This window comes from Terrapene carolina, unplaced genomic scaffold, assembly GCF_002925995.2.
Source record: "Terrapene carolina triunguis isolate 2854851 unplaced genomic scaffold, T_m_triunguis-2.0 Scaffold21, whole genome shotgun sequence".
Taxonomy (NCBI): Eukaryota; Metazoa; Chordata; order Testudines; family Emydidae; genus Terrapene; species Terrapene triunguis.
This window is the reverse complement of record NW_020664372.1, coordinates 41134219-41153210: the sequence shown is the minus strand read 5'-3', so window position 1 is coordinate 41153210 and position 18992 is coordinate 41134219. Positions and strand designations below refer to the sequence as shown.

General features: G+C 43.8%; 1 protein-coding gene across 1 annotated transcript in view; it reads left to right on the top strand.

Moving 5' to 3' along the window:
- NPAS2 (neuronal PAS domain protein 2) overlaps nucleotides 1–18992 on the top strand; it is an 86815-nt gene that overhangs the window by 23362 nt on the left and 44461 nt on the right. Inside the window, exons 5-7 of the mRNA XM_026659727.2 lie at nucleotides 240–360; nucleotides 1378–1491; nucleotides 17268–17386. Of these exons, the coding sequence (XP_026515512.1) occupies nucleotides 240–360; nucleotides 1378–1491; nucleotides 17268–17386 (354 nt within the window). The remainder of the gene's footprint in view (nucleotides 1–239; nucleotides 361–1377; nucleotides 1492–17267; nucleotides 17387–18992) is intronic.

Here is an 18992-nt window from a genome sequence, read left to right as displayed (position 1 = left end):
CAGCCCATGGAAGTCCACAGAAAGATTCCCACTGACTTCCATGGGCTTTGGATCTGGCACTTTGTGTATTTAAGTGCCTATGGGCATGGAAAGTTTAAACAGCTGCTTATGAAAATTGGGCCTTCTGTTTGGTTTCGCAAATAAAATTCAGTCCCAATTGCGGAAAATGGCAGGTTGGTGGAGAATGAGAATTCCACTCTTTTTTTGTTTTGATCATTTGTACTTTCTTTTCTTTGCAGTGTGACGTCATGGATCAGAATTTGTTAAATTTCCTCCCAGAACAGGAACATTCAGAAGTTTATAAAATATTATCTTCTCGTATGCTTATGGCAGATTCTGCCTCATCAGATTCCCTAAAGAGTATGTTTTGTTTTATCATTCCCACTAAACAAAAAGCATGGGAGAGAGAAGATTTCTCTCTTGCAAGGGTGGAGTCTCTCTGTGATATATGTCAGTATGAATATTTTGCATCTTTAGATATATTTTCATTCATTTTGAAACAAATGTTGCCACCAGGAATGATGCTTCTGTTCAATTTCAAACTAGATTCATTGCATTTATTTACTAAAGCAAGACTGCTTGCAGCTATGTTAATTATAAAATATCGTGTCTTAGGGGAGAGCTAAGGAAAACAGGTTTGACCATGGAAATTTTAGAAAAGTTCAGTGGAAACAAATCACATCTTAATTGATGTTTCAACCTAGTACAGTTATATTCTGTCCATAGATACTCTAGTGATGCACACCTGTGTTTTACATTACATTTGAAATATGTGTAAATTAATCCGAATTTATTTTATCATTTAATTTTTTTTCATAAATAATCCTTTCACATACTTCATCTAAATTAGCTCTAAGAGTGGGGGAGGCAAAAAATATGGAACACATGACAATAAAATCTACACAATTTTTAAAAAATCTACTATATAGAAAACCCTCTGCTATTCCAATGTTAATTTTAAAAGAAATTGACAGTTTTCCCCCCAAACAGAAGACATGAAAAATCTGTGAATTATGGAAAGAAAAACCTAAATAAATAAGGGTTTTAAATTAAGGGCCTGATTCTGCACTCCATTATACCAGGTTTATGGCAGTCTAATTCCTTTAATAAAATTGGCATAATGGAGTGGAGAGGCCTTAATTCTGCAAATCAGCCATGAGAAAAAAATCTGTTAGGAGTGTTGAACATTCTGGATTTATTTAGGGTTCTTTCCACAGAGGCTTCAATCCTGCAATTAGCATGCTGGTGGACTGTGCTCAGTGGGGCTCTGAGCGAGTGTAGTCATACACTACTAGTTGCAGGATTGGGACCAAATTTTCCACTCGTGTTTAGTTTAAATAGCCTATTTATTTATTTCTCCTTTTTCTAACAATCCAGCTGACAATGATTTAGAGTTTTACTGTCATCTTCTGAGAGGAAGTTTGAACCCGAAGGAATTTCCAACATATGAATACATAAAATTTATAGGAAATTTTCGGTCTTACAGCAATGGTAAGCCTTAACTTTTGTGTGAATGAATGTTACTAAACATTTTATCTGTGCAAAAAAAAATATATGTGGTTACATAGAACCGACAGACTTAACTGAAAAGGTTATTTCTAACGTTATGGGGTGAATTTTAGTTCACATGGAAGTTAGCAACTGATTAGTAACTGCCAGATGTATATCGGTGAAGTCAGTAGCTGTGTAAATTCTCCCTGTCAATGCACTTCACTTCTATATTGTGACCCCAGTTATCCTGTTCTGGGTATCTGCTACCTTTGTCTGATGGTGAAAGGCTTGGGAACAGTTTGATTACATTGACTAACACTAACAATGGATAAAATTAAGATCCCTAAGCTCACTTTCACCTCTTAAAATTTGACTCCTCGCAGGCTCCATTGCTGAAAAAAACTACTGAACTTTCCCCTTCACCACCTCTCCAGGGAACTGTTGTTAAATGTTGTAGCACTTCATGACAAAGCGTATGATATTGTAGGCTCCCACGAAATCCCAGCCATGTTGTTAGATTTGCCCCTTGTGCCATTGCAGCCACTAAAGCATTTAGACTGGATCCTCTCAGATGCCAAGCAGGCTCAACTCCTATTGACTTCAGTGGTGGTTGGGGTCCCTGAGTACCTCAAAGGAGCAGATCTATGAATCCCAAACTGTTCAGTTTTGCATTCCGTCCCCAGTACCCTGTACTTATAGAATAAGAAGGGTAGAATTAAATTCAGCAAAAACCTTAATACAGTATATTCAGACTGAGGAGATAATTTTTCAAGGGATGAAGAATAATTTGTATGTAATGTGTTTTAACAAATAGGTTGCTATACAGCTATTCAGAGAAAGAAAAGAAACACTTCGTTATTACTTCTTCTTCCCCTGCCCTGCAGAGTTTGCCTTAGATATTTTGTCTGAATTCCAAAGAGTAGTATTTCAGAAGTTGCTGTTATTGTTCCAAAAGGGTCATCCTCTGCAAAAATTCCTCACAATGCTTTCCAAAAGCCACACACCACATTATGAAAAGCTTTCCTGCCCCATTTAACTTTCTGGTCTTGATCCATATGACTAAAACAGAAATGCACATACAGCATGGTAAAATGTATTTCTTACTTTGTTACATGTGATTTGTGGGTTTATTCATATAAAAACATAAAACTGCCTTTCTATTTTCGATGTTTATTCTCTTTACTGTGCTGAATGACTTGAAATTTAGCAGAATGACTTACACACAAACTGAGCTGTGTAGCTTTCTAGAACAGAAACTTGATTTCCAGTGATGACGCATAAGGATACATTTCTTACTTGGAGAGTTTTTGATCAATTGATCTACAGAGATTCTCAACTTTTCTCCATTCATGATCCTAAAACTGCCCTCTATTTTCCTACCATGACACCATATATCAGCGCACAGACATAGCTCTTTAATAAGGGGCAGTTGCTATTGTTCAGAAAAATACCTTTTTAAAAGTCTGTCCCTGGAAAATTCTCCCCTAGTTTAGTGTGTTAAAAGGTTCTCTCTAAGGGCCTGATTTGATGTCCATTAAAGTCAACGGGAGTATCTCCATAGATGTCCATTGGCATTGACTCAGACCTCAAATGCACCAATTTATAGCTTTCATATGTTGGCAGGTATTGTTTTGTGCTTTAATTCATTTTTGTTCTTCCTCTTTTTTTTCCTTCTGACCTAGCTAAAATTTAAATCCAGGCAGGTTCCAGCATTAAAAACGCCAGAACTTTCCCCTTCACCTTTCATGGCCCCTTTTTCTAAATCTCTCCCTCCGTTCTTCTCCCTTTCATCCTCTCATCTGTCTCAGACCCTTCTGGTTGATAGGTGGAGTTTTGCCTCTCTCTGTCTCCACTTGGCAAGATTTCATCTCTTGGAATCTTTCTTTTTCTTCCATATGGCAGAGATGTGGGATTGGGAAAATGCCACCCACCTACTTCAAACTATGGGATCAGTGTTGATTGGGAAGCAGGAGAGCACAGGTTGGAGATAATAGGAGTGGCCCTATCTCCTCCAGAGGCTCTGTTGACCTATTGATCAGCTGGAGGAGGAGAGAAGATGATTGGTCTCTTGCTTTTCCCTTTAACTGATTTAAACCTTAGCCTGTGTCCTTAGGAGTCTGTTTTTCTTGTTTCAGCAGCCCTGCCTCGCCTCCCCTTAACTGTGGGTTTGGAGCTGTGTTTAGCAGATGCTGTGGTTCTGACTGATTGCCTGTTTTAGGGAGTCACCAGGGAATTTCTTAGTTCCGTTGGGATCAAATTGGCAGAGGCCTGATGGGCTTTTTGCCTTCCTCACAGCCTCCTGGAGGCACAGTTAGGTTAAATAGTCATAGAATTTAGTAATTACAGACGTCCCCCCAGGGTACTGGTAATACTTGATAGGGTTGTTAGTTCTTCACAGGTTTCTAGGGTGGTTAAAAAGATAAATGGGCCAGTTCCCAGAAGTAAAAGACCTGAGAATTTGCTGACAGGCCTTGTGCTCATGGGATAGGGGTGCTGTGGATGTGGGCTTGTGTGTATGCGAAAGGATTCAGAAGAGGAATCTGAGTCATAGGGGTAGGCTGAGGAGAGTCTACCCAGGGCCGGCTCCAGGCACCAGCTTAACAAGCAGGTGCTTGGGGCGGCCAAGGGAGAGGGGCGGCACCTGCGGCAATTCGGGGGCGGCAGGTCCCTCACTCCCTCTAGGAGCGAAGGACCTGCCGCTGAACTGCCGCCGCCGATCGCGTTTTGTGTTGTTTTTTTTCTTCCCCAATTGTCCCCAATTGCTTGGGGCGGCAGAAACGCTGGAGCCGGCCATGAGTCTACCCCAAGTTATGGGTTGTATGGTAGGAGCCCTGTAACCTCCACACTGGAACCACTTAAAATGCCTGGTATGTGAGAGTATAGGTGACAGCTGGGTAGCTCCCCCCCCCCCCTTGTGCCAAGTTTAATAAAGTTGTGGCTGTTTAAAATCCATCCAGTGTCTGTTCTCATTCACCGACATCTGTGTTAAGGGGAGAACTGCAGCATTCTCTTCTTGATTTTGGTTGGCCTCTGAGTTGTTAGAGGGCCCAGCAGCTTCAGTGCCATTGAGTTTTTGGTGTGAACAGAAGTGTGCTGGGTTTCCTGCTGTGCTCCGTGGGAGAAGGCTCAGTAAGGCAGGAGCAGTGCTCCCAAGATTCAGGCTCTACTGCTTGGCAAAACTCTTTTCTGTTCCTTGGCAGGCTACCAAGCTGTTACTTCCCTGGTACAGAGGGAGCTGTATGTGATTGACAGATGGAAATGGTAGAATTATCAATAGTAATACAGAAAAGGCAGAAGTGTTCAATACATATTTCTGTTCTGTATTTGGGAAGAAAATAGGTGATGTAGTGTCATATGATGGTGATAACAATCTTTCCATTCCACTAGTATCTTAGAAGGATGTTAAACAGCAGCTGCGACAATGAGACATTTTTAAATAAACAGGTCCAGATAACTTGCATCCAAGAGTTTTAAAAGAGCTGGCTGATTAGCTCGCTAGACCATTAATGTTGATTTTCAATAAGGCTTGGAGCACTGGGGAAGTTCCAGAAGACTTGAATAACACTAATGTTGTGCCCATATTTAAAAGGGGCAAACAGGATGACCAAGGCCTGTCAGTATGACATTGATCTCAGGCAAAATAATGGAGTGACTGATACGGGACTCTATTAATAAAGAATTAAAGGAGAATAGAATAATTAATGCGAGTCAACATGGATTGGTGACTTGGAAGAAAACATAAAATCATCACTGATAAAGTTTGCCAAGCATATAAAAATTGGGAAAGTGGTAAATAATGAAGAGGACAGGACACTGATTCAAAGTGATCTGGATCGCTTGGTAAACTGGGCGCAAGCAAATATGATGTTTTAGTGGGGCTAAATGTAAATGAGTATATTAGGAACAAACAATGTAGGACATACAGGATGGGGGATTCTATCCTGGGAAGCAGTGGCTCTGAAAGAAATTTGGGGATTATGCTGGATAATCAGCTGAACATGAGCTCCCAGTGCAACTTTGTGGCCAAAAGGGCTAATGTGATCCTTCGATGCCTGCATAGGGGAATCTCGAGTAGGAGTATTTGGCACTGGTGTGACTGCTTCTGGAATACTGGGTCCAGTTCTGGTGACATAATTCAAGAAGGATGTTGATAAATTGGAGAGGGTTCAGAGAAGAGCCACAAGAATGATTAAAGAATTAGAAAACATGCCTTATAGCGATAGACTCAAGGAGCTCAATCTGTTTAGCTTAACAAAGAGAAGGTTAGGGGGTGATTTGAACACAGTTTATAAGTACCTATACAGGGAACAAATATTTGATAAATTGTCTTGTCAGTGTGTCACGCAAAGGTATAACACGATCCAATGGCTGGAAGCTGAAGTTAGACAAATTCAGACTGGAAATAAGGTGTAAATTTTTAACAATGAGGGTAATTAACCATTGGAACAATTTCAAGGGTCATTGTGGATTCTTCATCACTAGCAATTTTTAAATCAAGATCGGAGGTTTGTCTAAAAGCTCTGCTCTAGGAATTATTTTGGGGGAAGTTCTGTGGCCTGTGTTACACAGGTCAGACTAGATGATCACAATGGTCCCTTCTGGTCTTGGAATCTGTGAATCTATGAAACAGTAGGCCGTGCTGTTTGGTTGGTGCTGTTCCCTCAGCCCTGCAGGAGCAGGAGTGTAAGGGAAACACAACAGCTTCAGTGACCGACTCAGAGTGCTCTGTAGCTCACCATGGGGTTGAGACCTGCTGGTCTAATGATTAATTATTCTTTTTTCCATTAAATAAATACCAGTTTTCCAGCCAGTTTTCCTTTTTCTGCCAACCACACGTTGGCACCTCAGCAGGATGCGACGTCAGCACTCCTGGACAAAATGTCCAGGATAGAGGGGTGTGAGGAGTGGGAGCGGAGAGAGATTCCAAAGAATTGCATTGTGGTGCTCTTCCCCGGCCCCAGAATCTGCCTTTGAAAGTTGTTCTTGAAGGAAAAAATAATGAAGCTAGGAACAGGAAAACAATTAGCCAAGTACACTGGGAAGGAAGAAGAAAAAATGAAGCTTAATTAGCAAAGATAATTCCTCATGAATGCATGCAAGAATGTTTTTCCTTGTAGCATTTGACAGCAGTGAACATGTTTTTACGCATGGGGACTTGGTAGAGGATGTTCTTCCTTTAGTAAAGATCTCTTATTTTTTTTAGTCGTTTGATGCCGTTTCTGACCTAAGTTTTTAGCAACTTGTTTTGGCTCTTTCTGGGAAATATTCACTGAATGTACTCTGACCTCGTGTTTCTACTACATTAATATGAGTTCCCCTTCAGCTTATTTCATGCAGGCTGTATCTGATCAGAATATGTAATTGTTAAGTTCTGATTCATGTAATGTCAGACACATTCATGATAGGAACAGTCAGTCTAACAAATCTTTTCCATGTTTCCTTTTCATTTAACCTTCACTAAAGTTGGGAGTTTCACTAGATCCATGTTGCCTCACATACTCTTATTCAAAACTTTTTTTAATAAGTCACTAATTTTCTTTCATGTGACCTTCCCTGAAGTATCTGCTCATTAACCTCAAAGGTGCATTTATTATTTTTAATTATTTATATTACAATAGTGTGTAATACCCCAACTGAGATGAAAGCCCCATTGCGTTGGGCACTGTACAATCACGCATCTCCTGATTCCCACTCCAATGCCATATACACTAGGCCATGCTACGTCCCTAGGAGATATGTTTGGTCTTAGAGCAGCATGTAAAGATGGACTTTAGTGATCTAATTCTGAAGGCTGAGATTTTCGAAGCCCACTAGAGGTTTTACTCACACAACCCTCACTAATTTCAGTGGCATGTCTGGCTAAATCCCCTAGTCAGCTCTGAGTCTCAGCCATGAGCTTTTATTTTTTGGTACCTTGGCGATGCTACAGAGACCCTTCCATATAACACAGTGCAGACACCTTGCATGCAACAGGCTGATTGTTTGACAATTATTTTCACTTTTCAATGATCCGGATCATATACCCATGGCTCCACCCATGTAACGGTCCTCCACTCGTTGAACACCCCTCCTACACGCAGAAGGAAGGCTCAAGACACCTTCCTAGCACCTTGTCCCCACCCCTGTGCCCCAACGGAGTGGAAGGGGCTTTGTGAGGTCTGGAGTCCATGCAGCAGGGAAGGGAGGGAGGCAGGACAGAGATGCTTATGGCTCAGTGGAAATTACCCAGAAAAGTTAATATAGCCAAAGGCACGTATTCACTCTTCTACAGATCCCCTTACCCCAGGGCCTCAGGGACTAGCCACAGACAGAGGGGATCCCTGGCAGCATAGCTGTAATGGAGCTGGGCTGACAGAGAGGAAACGGGGTGCTGGGAGCCAGAACTGTAACACAGGAACACTAGGTTTGGAGGCAGGTTCCATGGCTTTGACCACAGAGAGCCAAACCCTGATCCCTGATGATGTGCTGTGAGGCAATCTCTGTGACTGTGTCTTCACTGCAGAGTTAATTTAGCTCCAGTGGAGTCACCTCCTCTCAAATTAGCCTTACTTGAGTGAGAGTGACCTCACTGTCTGAGCAGCACAGAGTGATTGTGTTGACAGCTGACAAATTGCGCTAACTTAAGCTGTTGCCTGTCTCCTCTGATGTGCCAGACACGTGTTTGTGTGTGTGGATGAGACTCGAGTTAGGGGCAACACTCGAGTGATAACTCGAGTTAACTCTGCAGTGAAGACAAGCATTGTAAGGAAGTGCTTCTGAGCATAGGCGCCGACTCCGTGGGTGCTCTGAGGCTGGAGCAACCACAGGGAAAAATTGGTGGGTGCTCTACACCCACCGGCAGCTCCCCGCCCCACCCCCCCCACCCCAGCTCACCTCACCTCCGCTCCGCCTCCTCAGTGGCGTAGCCAGCTTCTAAGAGGAGGGGGAGCAAACATAAAAAAGCCCCCCTCCCGGCTCCTCCCCCGGCCGCACCGCTCCTCCCCCCCCCATGGCTCCTCTGGCCCTGCCGTGCCACCCCTGTGGCCCCCCCCCTCGCTCCTCCGGCAGCGGCTGCCAGTCGCCATGCTGCGCCCTCCCTGCTCCTCCGGCCGCGCCCGCCGCCCCCCCATGGCTGCCGGCTGCGCTGCGGGCTGCCAGCCAGCGCCCCCCTGCTCCTCCGGCCGCGGCTGCCGGCCGCCAGCCTGCGCTCCACCTTGCTCCTCTGGCCGTAGCTGCCAGCTGCACTGCGGGCCGCATGCTGCGCCCCCCGCTCCTCCGGCTGCGCCCCCCCCCGCTCCCCCGGCCATGCCCGCTGCCCCCCCATGGCTGCCGGCCACGCTATGGGCCGCCAGCCTGCGCCCCCCCTCACTCCTCCGGACGCTTTTGTAAAGGCGCTGCTTATGGAACGTGCTGAGGGGAAGCGGCTGCTTCCCCTGCACCCCGCTAGCTACACTACTGCGCCTCCTCCCCTGAGCATGCCGCTGTGTCCTGCTTCTCCCCCCTCCCTCCCAGCACTTACGCTGCAAAACAGCTATTTCGCACGGCAAGCCTGGGAGGGAGGGGGGAGGAGGGGGAACGCAGCGTGCTTGGGGGAGGAGCTGGGGCGGGGATTTGGGGAGGGGTCCAATAGGGGCAGGGAGGGGTGGAGTTAGGGTGGGGACTTTGGGGCAGGGGTGGAGTTGGGGCGGGGCTGGGGGTGTGAGTACCCACCGGCGCAGAAAAAAGTTGGCGCCTGTGCTTCTGAGTCCACTGTTTCTCCAGATTAGCTCTTTAAATGTTAACAGGCTTCAACGACAAAAGATTTTTAAAATACTTTAGGATTTCTGGGAGCCAGCAGGGGAAGATACCTACCTAGGCTTGGAGCTCCTGCTTGACACCCCTCCCCCCCTTAAAATCTGCCAACATCCGCTGTACTAGGGCTACAGTTTTTAATCTCTGACTGCACCTTTTACTCACCCCCCACACACACACACACCTTTTACATACTAACCAATTATTTTTTTAGTAATAGGTGGTTTGGTGAGCTCTGTTATTAACAATGAAATACAATTGATTACAATCTGTGATCGTGCACCTGTGGTATTGCAAGCTGTTGTCTCCTGAAAAACAAGGGACTACCAGAAGATGGGGGTAAAACTTCTCTTTACTACTTGACACACAATTTAAAAAGTGTGTGGGGGAAAAGAATTTTTTTCTTTGAGACCAACAACAACCCTTTGGTCTAGTGAGCAACACTTCCAAGGCATACTTAAGGGTTAGGATGATATTCTACTTCTCCCGCATAAAGAGAGCCAAACAAGCTGAGCTGGTGAATTTAATGGAAATGCTAAAGGAGGCAGACCTCAACTATGCTTATTCACCCACTTTGGTTAAACTCCAAGAGGCGACCAGTGTCAGATATTAAATGAATAAAATAACCTCAGCACAGGCTGAATTTGCTTTGGTTAGACTGAAACAAATGTACTAGGAATCTGGCAATAAAGCTGGGTAATTATTAGCACATGGCCTTACAATAAAATCACTAAAAGCTAAAAATCAATTCAGTTCACTCTAGTCAGGGCCAGAGTGTCACTGGTCATTAAAGAATTAATGAACAATTCTCCAAATTTTACCAATGCTTGTATTTAGAGGAAGACCGTCCCATCAACCAGTTCTTTGAGGAATACACCCAACATCTGCAACTCCCCCAACTAACAGAAGAACACTAAATTTGGCTTGATTTCTTATTACATTCCTCTAAAATTATGGCCGCTGTAAGCAACAGGAAATCAGGTATGGCCCTGGGCCTAGATGGCTTTCCAGCTGAATTTTATGCCCAGTTCAGACACCCTGGCTCCCAAACTGACCGAATTATATACAGAAGCTTTTGTTAGAGGAACCCTCTCCCTCTCAGTGAATGAAACCTTATCTCAGTCACTCTTAAGTCTGGAAAAGATGCTCAGGAATGTAAACCAATATCCTTAATCAACTCCAACATTAAAATATTGTCTAAAATCCTAGCTGGACAATCAGAAAAAAGTAAAAAGGAACATAATACAGGTGGGTTTCATACAAAAGAGACATGAGTTGGACAGCACTGGTCAGGTTATCGCTGTGCTGTCCTACTATCAAAATCCCTTGAAACCAATGGCAGTTGTGTTACCGGATGTGGAAAAACCCTTCAGTAGAGTAATTTGGAGATATTTCGTCCTCATTCTACATACATTTGGATTTGGTCCCTCTTTCATTTCCTGGATTAGACTTTTGTAGTCCAATTTTAGCTCCCATGTCATAACCAATAACTATATCTCCTTTTCTTTCAATCTCCACCATAATTCTAGACAGGGCTGTCCCCTGCCCACCCCCACCCACCTTTGATTTGGCCTTAGGGTTGCTGACAATACAAATAAGGGCATATCAGGGGATACAGGATATAAAAACAGGATCCGAGGAGACAAAAATAATCTTACATGCTGATGATATGCTTTTATTCATCACGAACCCCTTCAGACCATCCCTAACATATTACAAATTATGGAATTGTTTGGGAAGATCGCAGGGTACAAAATTAATTGGCATAAGTTGGAAGCTCTCTCTGTCTCCCAAGGGGTGCATAATTATGCCCTTTTAGATAATACTTTTTTCCTGGCAGCAGGTGCAAATCAGGTACTTGTGAGTCCTCTTTCCTAGGAACATAAAAGAAATAGTAAAAATTAATCTCAAGCCTTTTATCACACAGAAAGCTTTGGATTTACATAGATGGTTAGCCCTCCCTCTATCCCTTTTGGGCAGAGGTAATATATTAAAGAGAATGTCCTCCCGAGATGTCTATTTGTTCTTAGCTCCTTGCCAGTTTATATTCCCCCAAATATTTTTTTTCAGATTTAACAACCTTTTAAAGTCCATATCGCAAGGTGTGGGCAACAAGCCCAGAGTATCCTTTGAAGAAAAAAAAAAACAGCTGCCTATTCTGTCAAGAGGCTTTGGTCTGCCCAACCTTAGGTTTTATTATATATCCTCAATTTTGAGCTAAATACCACAATGGCTGACCCCTCGACATGAGTCTGAGAAAAGGGACCTGATGTTGGGGCGCGGTGGGGAGGACCGGATAACAGTCTTCAAATATATTAAGGGCTGTTATAGAGCAGATGGAGAACAATTGATCACCATGTCCACTGAAGGAAATAACGGGCTCAATCGGCAGCAAGGTTAGATATTAGGTTATATAGGAAAAACTTGCTAACTATATGGATAATTAAGTGCTAGAATAGGCTTCCCAGAGAGGTTTTGGAATCCCCATCACTGGAGGTTTTTAAGAATAGTTTAGACAAACACCTGTCAGGGATGATCTAGGTGCAAGGAACTGGACTCAGAGCCATCCCTTGGGAAGGGTGAATCGGGGTGAATAGAAACAAGATAGGCTTATGGATATATGATCCTCATTTTTTGGAATTATTGGAATAATCACTGAATTAATTAAATTGCCCCATGGGTAACCTTATTTTTGTGTGCAGTGCTTCCTAGTCCCCTCCCATGTTTCCAACTCATCCCCTCTTCAGTTCCCTTCCCCCTCCTTCCTCTGTCCTATCATTCCTCTCCTGCCCTCTTATTAACGTTTTGGGCATTTGCTTGATCATTTTCTCGCTCTCTATGCTCTTCCTCTTTCTCTTCCATTTCTCATTTTTTTCTGAAAGGGAATAACTCCGTGGATTAGTTTATGATTTTACTTTACAAGGAACCCCAAACTGGGGCTGAACAACAACATGACCATTGTTACAAATGTCTTTAACCAGTCAAAGATTGTCTTCGTTTTATTACTTTTTGCCCTTAATAATGAAGATGTTTGGACTTATTTTGTTGTAAAATCCCAATAATTGACTCTCTACTCCAGGTTAGATTCCTTTCTTCTCTTTGCTGTTTCTGTTATGTTTATCATCTGTGTTAAGATAAGCAATAAAGAATAAATCACGCACACATTCAAAATGTAAACAGCAGTTGCAGTTGTATAAGAAACAAATGGTCTGAAACATTCTAAATTAAAATAAAAAGTGTGGGTAGACTTTTGGATGCTGTGTCATTCTCAACTAGATAATGGAGTCTTTGTTTCATAAATATATTCCATTCATTTCACATGCAGTGATCTCTGTCCCCAAAGGTAGAAATATTTGTATCCATGGATTTTAAGGCTTGTATTCTTTTTTTAAAAAAATTTTGTAACATCTATGCCCCTAATATTCCTGCTCCTGATTTTTTAAACTCTTGTCAACAGTAGCTCTGCTCTGTCAATAGCAAAATCCCAAATTTGACAGATAAATTTACTGTATAGCAATTCTTATCCTTTCTGGATTACATTTTCCTCTTGGGAATATAATGCACTATTATATTTTGTAAATGCAAAATTTAGGACTGTGTTTTGCCTTTTTGTACAAACACAGAAGTCTCTCTGATTTAAGCTTGTTCATACCAAATAACCTAAAATGCTCCAGTGGAAATACCAGCAGTATTTCTCAGCCCAACAGCTTTTCTGTTGTGTCTTCCCCACTGAGCAGGTGCTTCCCACAAGTTAATAGGCTAACTTACCACTTTTTTTTAAACTTATCACACCTGCATTTAGGAGACTTTGCTTAGGCCCTTTCGGCCTCTTAGGATCCATCCTGCATATATTTAACTATTAGAATTAAGCGTTACTATTGGGAATGGTCCTGTTGACTTCACATGTGACTGCTCATGGTGTTGAGAAGTATGCCTGGAAGTAACTTTTTACAGTGCCCTTAATATGAGTGTGTATCATGCCATTGATTTTTAAACAGAACTCCCTTCTGAGATTCAGAGTACTGCAAAATACTCAGTGGCATGATAAAGCCCATGTAGAACAATGCAAATTGCTGCTTATGCAGGTTCCTCCTATTTTCCTGCAGTTCATACTCCTTTTCCATTTTCTCCCACCTCTTTTATATAAGTCTCACAGAAGCCCTCATGTATGCATACAAATGCAGCAGCAGAATTGGAATACAAATTCTTAGGAAGTCCTAAGAGGAACAGCAAATACACGCCTTACTTATGGAAGGAGAATATTTCCCTTAATTTTTATGTTAATAATACAGTCAATTATGCCCTTAAGGCTCAGGTAGAGGATGTTTCATGTCTAGAGATTTTTTTAAATTATACAGATGCTGACATCTGCACCACTTTCTTAAATGTGGAATTTTTCTTCTCCTTTGTACTTTTTGGCTCAGTACATAAACGGATCCACAATGGTCTGATCTGATTAATCACAGATGTGAATTCTCTACAGACTACTTTTTTTTTTTTTTTTTTTTCTTTTATTCATGTTATCAGCTATCTATTTGTATTTTGTGATTTTACTATAGCTTGCATTGGGTTAAAAAAGCATGTGTAATAAGTTGGCTTAATACATAAGCCAGTGAAGAGAAGTCCATTATAAAAAGCCAGTACAGCAGATACCCAACATAAAAACTGCTAGTGAACTACCCATATAGACTAATATACAAATTGGCTGAAAGGCAGCCTTTCTTCACCAAAGGGCACATTTGCCTCTGTTGTGTGGTACAGAAAGGAGCCAGTGTAGGAGGGCGTGGCCATCCCTCCCTGTCAATCTCCAAGGGAGGCCACATCTCCTCCCCATCACACATTTAGAATGGTAATCTATAAAAGGGGAGAAATTAGCTGTCTCTAGAGCTCAGGCCCTCTGGCCTGGGCCTACCAGTTATCTGTCATCAGGGCTCAAGCCCTCAAGCAGGGCAAAGCACCCAAACAGTATAAGGGGCCCTCAGGCAGGACAGAGTAGTTTATAGTCCAGGAGCCCAGGCCCTTCAGCAGGGCCAGGCACCAAAAGTCTAAGGCTTCAGCCCTCAGGCAGGGCAGGGCAATACAGGGTCTAGTGTCCTAGCTCTGGAAGACAATAGACTAACATTGGCCTAAGGTGGGGAGGCTGCCACCCCAGGGGTGAGGTGGCAAGAGGTTAGGGGGACACAGGTCCACCCAACTCCACCAGGAACCAGCCCTGGATCCTAAGAGTGGCAGATTGTTCCACCACTGGGTCAACAGGGAATCCACCCACAACACAGTGGCCTGGATTCAGGCAGCAACACAGCCAGACTAGAGTAAGTTGTCCCTGGACTACTTTCTACCCTCCCCTCAGTGTGTACCTAGGTCCTGGGGTCACCCTCTGCCTCCCCAGGATATACCACCAGTGGCAGTTCAAGCAGCTCCTCAACATGAGGCATGTCTGGCAGCTGTGGTGAGTCCTGGGGACAGCAGAGATCTTCTGCAGGCTCCTGCTCTAGCAGCAGGTTGGAAGCATCTGTCTCCCTCAGTGGCTCCAGCCCAGCTGAGCTGCAGGACCCGCCTTTTGTACTTCCTGTTCCGCCCCTCTTCTTCTGGCGGGGCGGGCATGGCCTTTCTGCTTCCGCCCATCAGGGGGGTGTGCAGCCATCCCTCCCTGTCAATCTCCAAGGGAGGCCACTCCTCCTTGCTACAGCCAAATTGTGAGAAATTTGAGAAAATAGAGTCTAGGCCACAGACAGAGGAGAGAAAGCTCTATGGTAGCATCCCCCCACCTGCAATTGCTATGCAGAGTGAACTCTATGTGTCGAGGAGCTTGGTCAGCTGGAGAGTGCAGGAGTCAGGGAATAGCTCCTCACCATGCAGGTTCTCCCAGGACTGTTCCAGTTCCCACTTGAAGTCTGTCGCATTGACTTCAGAGGTAGCAGGATTGTGATCTCCAAGCAGCATAACTTGGGGTGTAATTTTCTTTACTACAAGTGCTCTGAAGAGCAGGAGTTCATCCTCTGTGACACTAACATACATTGGGCCACCCCATGTGCCAATACATGCCACCCGATGTGCCAAGACTACCCCTGCTTCTGTTTTCCCTGCCAGTTCAGGACTCCAGCACCCCGTCTTGCTGAGTCAGACACTCCTGTCTGGCTCTAACACAGACCAAGGATCTGGATCACTTGTCCCAAAGCTGCAAGGTTACCCAAAAACAGCTCACAGGAGTGTGCTTGTCTTTAGCACTCAGATGCCCAACTCCCAATGGGGTCTAAACCCAGATAAATCCGTTTTACCCTGCATAAAGCTTATGCAGGGCAAACTCATAAATTGTTCGCCCTCTATAACACTGATAGAGAGATATGCACAGCTGTTTGCTCCCCCAGGTATTAATACATACTCTGAGTAAATTACTAAATAAAAAGTGATTTTATTAAATAGGGATTGGGAATGGCTGAGCCATTACAAACATTGAATCTATCTCCCCTTGTAAGTATTCTCACACTTGCTTCTTATCAAACTGTCTGTACTTGGCTATCTTGATTATCACTTCAAAAGTTTTTTTTCTCTTACTTAATTGGCCTCTCAGAGTTGGTAAGACAACTCCCACCTGTTCATGCTCTCTGTATGTGTGTATATATATCTCCTCGATATGTTTCACTCAATATGCATCCGAAGAAGTGGGTTGTAGCCCACGAAAGCTTATGCTCTAATAAATTTGTTAGTCTCTAAGGTGCCACAAGTACTCCTGTTCTTTTAACATACATTGGGATCACAGGCTAGCTAGAGGCAACTGGACAACTTTGCAAGCCATTGCTGAGAAATGAGGGCCTGAGGGGCATGCAGGTACCAATGGACCCTGAACATGACATGAGACCAGTGGAATCATTAAAGACACAATTAGCAGGCCACCATAAAAAAGTGTGGCTATAACCCTTCCTTTTCAGCCCCTCTCCCAGTCTACTGTGCCAAGAGAGAATGGGGCAGGGACTCTCAAAAGATGCCCTACTCTGAAGACGAGCACTACATGCTAAAGCCTGCTAGATCCTGCTTTTCTTTTGCTTAAAATAATTATAATTTTCAAACCTCAGTGCTATTGGGAGGAAGGGACGGGGAAGGATTGGGAAGGATGAGCGAGAGGATTAGGGTGGACAGGGAGGCTGGAGAGGGCCCAGTGATGGGGGGCAGGTTGGGATGGATTGAAGGGAATGCTGGGGGCTAAGGGCTCAGGGAGAGGGTGTGGGTGGACTGGGGAGAGATTGAGGAGGAAGTGGGGGCTGAAGGTCCCCACTGATCCAGGCTGGGAGTGGGGGGATTGGTAAGGACAAGGGGGTTAGGGTAGATGGTGCGGCTGGAGAGGGCCCAGGGCTGGGGAGGCTGGCTGGGATGGATCAAAGGGGATGTCGGGGGGCCTATGGCTGAGAGAGAGGGTGTGGGTGGACTGGGGAGGAGTTGGGGAGTGAGGGGGGCTGAAGGATCCTCACGGATGCAGGGAGGGATTGGGGAGGATGGGCAGGGATGAGAGAGAAGGTTAGGGTGGATGGGGGGGGCTACAATTGGGGTTATACATTTTAGTATCTGAAGAAACATGCCTACTAACTCCATGAAAGCCTCAGTGATATTGGTCTAAATGTTTTGCCACCAGTGACTTGAATAACACCCTTCAACCTCTAACAACACTTCTTTCATCTACTGCCTACAAGTGATGCAGTAAGATCGCTAAAATGTATATTGTTATTGTGAACGGTGAAAAGGAGCAACTGGATGTGTAGGGTTTCTTTCCAGAAAGCTGTTGTAGATACCACCAGAAGGTTTGTCCTTACTTTTTATAAACACACTTCTTACTTTGAGTTAAGCTCTCATGTCTTTTTGCCTAACATGACTGACTTCGATTCAAATATATGCATATAAGCTTTAAAAGGTTTTGAGACACTCCTCTGAGTAAGATTTCTTATTAGTGCTTTTCAAATCTGTAAAATATTCAGTCAGGTCAAACCTGCTAATCTTGCTTTTTCCCTTCCCAGTGCCTAATTCCACTTGTAACTGCTTTGATGGTGCTGTTCCACAGGCTTACAGAACATCACTAGGAAAACAAGTCTGTTTTGTTGCTACTGTTCGACTGGCAACACCTCAGTTTTTAAAGGTAAGTGCATGTAATGGAGTACATTAGTCTTAGAAGTACTGTATATTCTTTCAATCTCTGTACATGCAAAATTCCAAATTTTACTATCAGAGTTGATCAGAATATAGAGACTTCACAATCATGAATCAAAATCCAGTATAGAATCATAGAATATCAGGGTTGGAAGGGACCTCAAGAGGTCATCTAGTCCAACCCCCTGCTCAAAGCAGGACCAACACCAACTAAATCATCCCAGCCGGGGCTTTGTCAAACGTGACCTTAAAAACTTCTAAGGATGGAGATTCAACCACCTCCCTAGGTAACCCATTCCAGTGCTTCACCACCCTCCTAGTGAAATAGTATTTCCTAATATCCAACCTAAAGATTTCCCACTGCAACTTGAGACCATTACTCCTTGTTCTGTCATCTCGTACCACTGAGAACAGTCTAGATCCATCCTCTTTGGAATCCCCTTTCAGGTAGTTGAAAGCAGCTATCAAATCCCCCCTCATTCTTCTCTTCTGCAGACTAAACAATCCCAGTTCTCTCAGCCTCTCCTCAAAAGTCATATGCTCCAGCCCCCTAATAATTTTTGTTGCCCTCCACTGGACTCTCTCCAATTTTTCCACATCCTTCTTGTAGTGTGGGGCCCAAAACTGGACACAGTACTCCAGTGAGTATACACTATATACAGTGAGTAGGGTTATTGGTCTGTTGCCGGGTTGATGGAAATGGTGATATATCTATTTCTTTATACTGGGAAATGCAATCAGGGGATGCCACTTGGGTGTTAGGATGCCTAGTGTGGCATTCCTTAGCTGTATTTTCCCAACACTGGGATGGAGCAGCAGAGTAGAGATGCTGACACCATGCCCTCAGTTGGCTAGATAGGTGCATTAAAATGACCCTTCCCACTCTTCTCCCATCATGACACTAGGAAATTCACTTTTTGAGGACGGGACACTGCATTCAGCCTAGCACCAGTCACTGCTGTTCTTTAGTTGACAAATGTAAGCTGCTGTATCGGCTGTCCTATCCTCTGAGGTTAAGAAATCTAATTGAGACAAATCTCATTTGACAGCATTGGTCGCTCAACCTCACTCCAATACTGCACAGGGATTTTTAAAGGCATTCTTGACTGATTCACAGCCCTGACTGTACAGTCTCCTCTGGAAAAGCAAGAATACTTCTCATAAACCGCAATAGTAGTATTCTTACTAATAGTTCTCTGAATTTCCTTTCCTTTGTGTAGTTAAAACTCAACGTTAATGTTGCATTAACATAAACTGCCAATGATAATAAGTGGCTGTGTGTTGTAAGTGACCTGGAAACGGCTCGGGGAGCCAGGAACTGCTGAATACAAATCTTGGCTCCTCAATTTACTTGCTATGACCTGGGACAAGTCATTTAACATCTGTGTCTCAATTTCCCACTCTAAAATACTGATCTTTCTGATTGTCTGAGCAAAGCGATGTCTAGCACTCTGCTCTCTCTCTGTTTGTCTGTAACATGATAACATTTAAATGCCACATCTGATCAATGGGAGTGGGCACAAAGGAGAAGAATGGGAGCACACAGACATGGGAGACATCCCCTTCCAGGCATGGGGGTGTGGATTGCAAGGAAG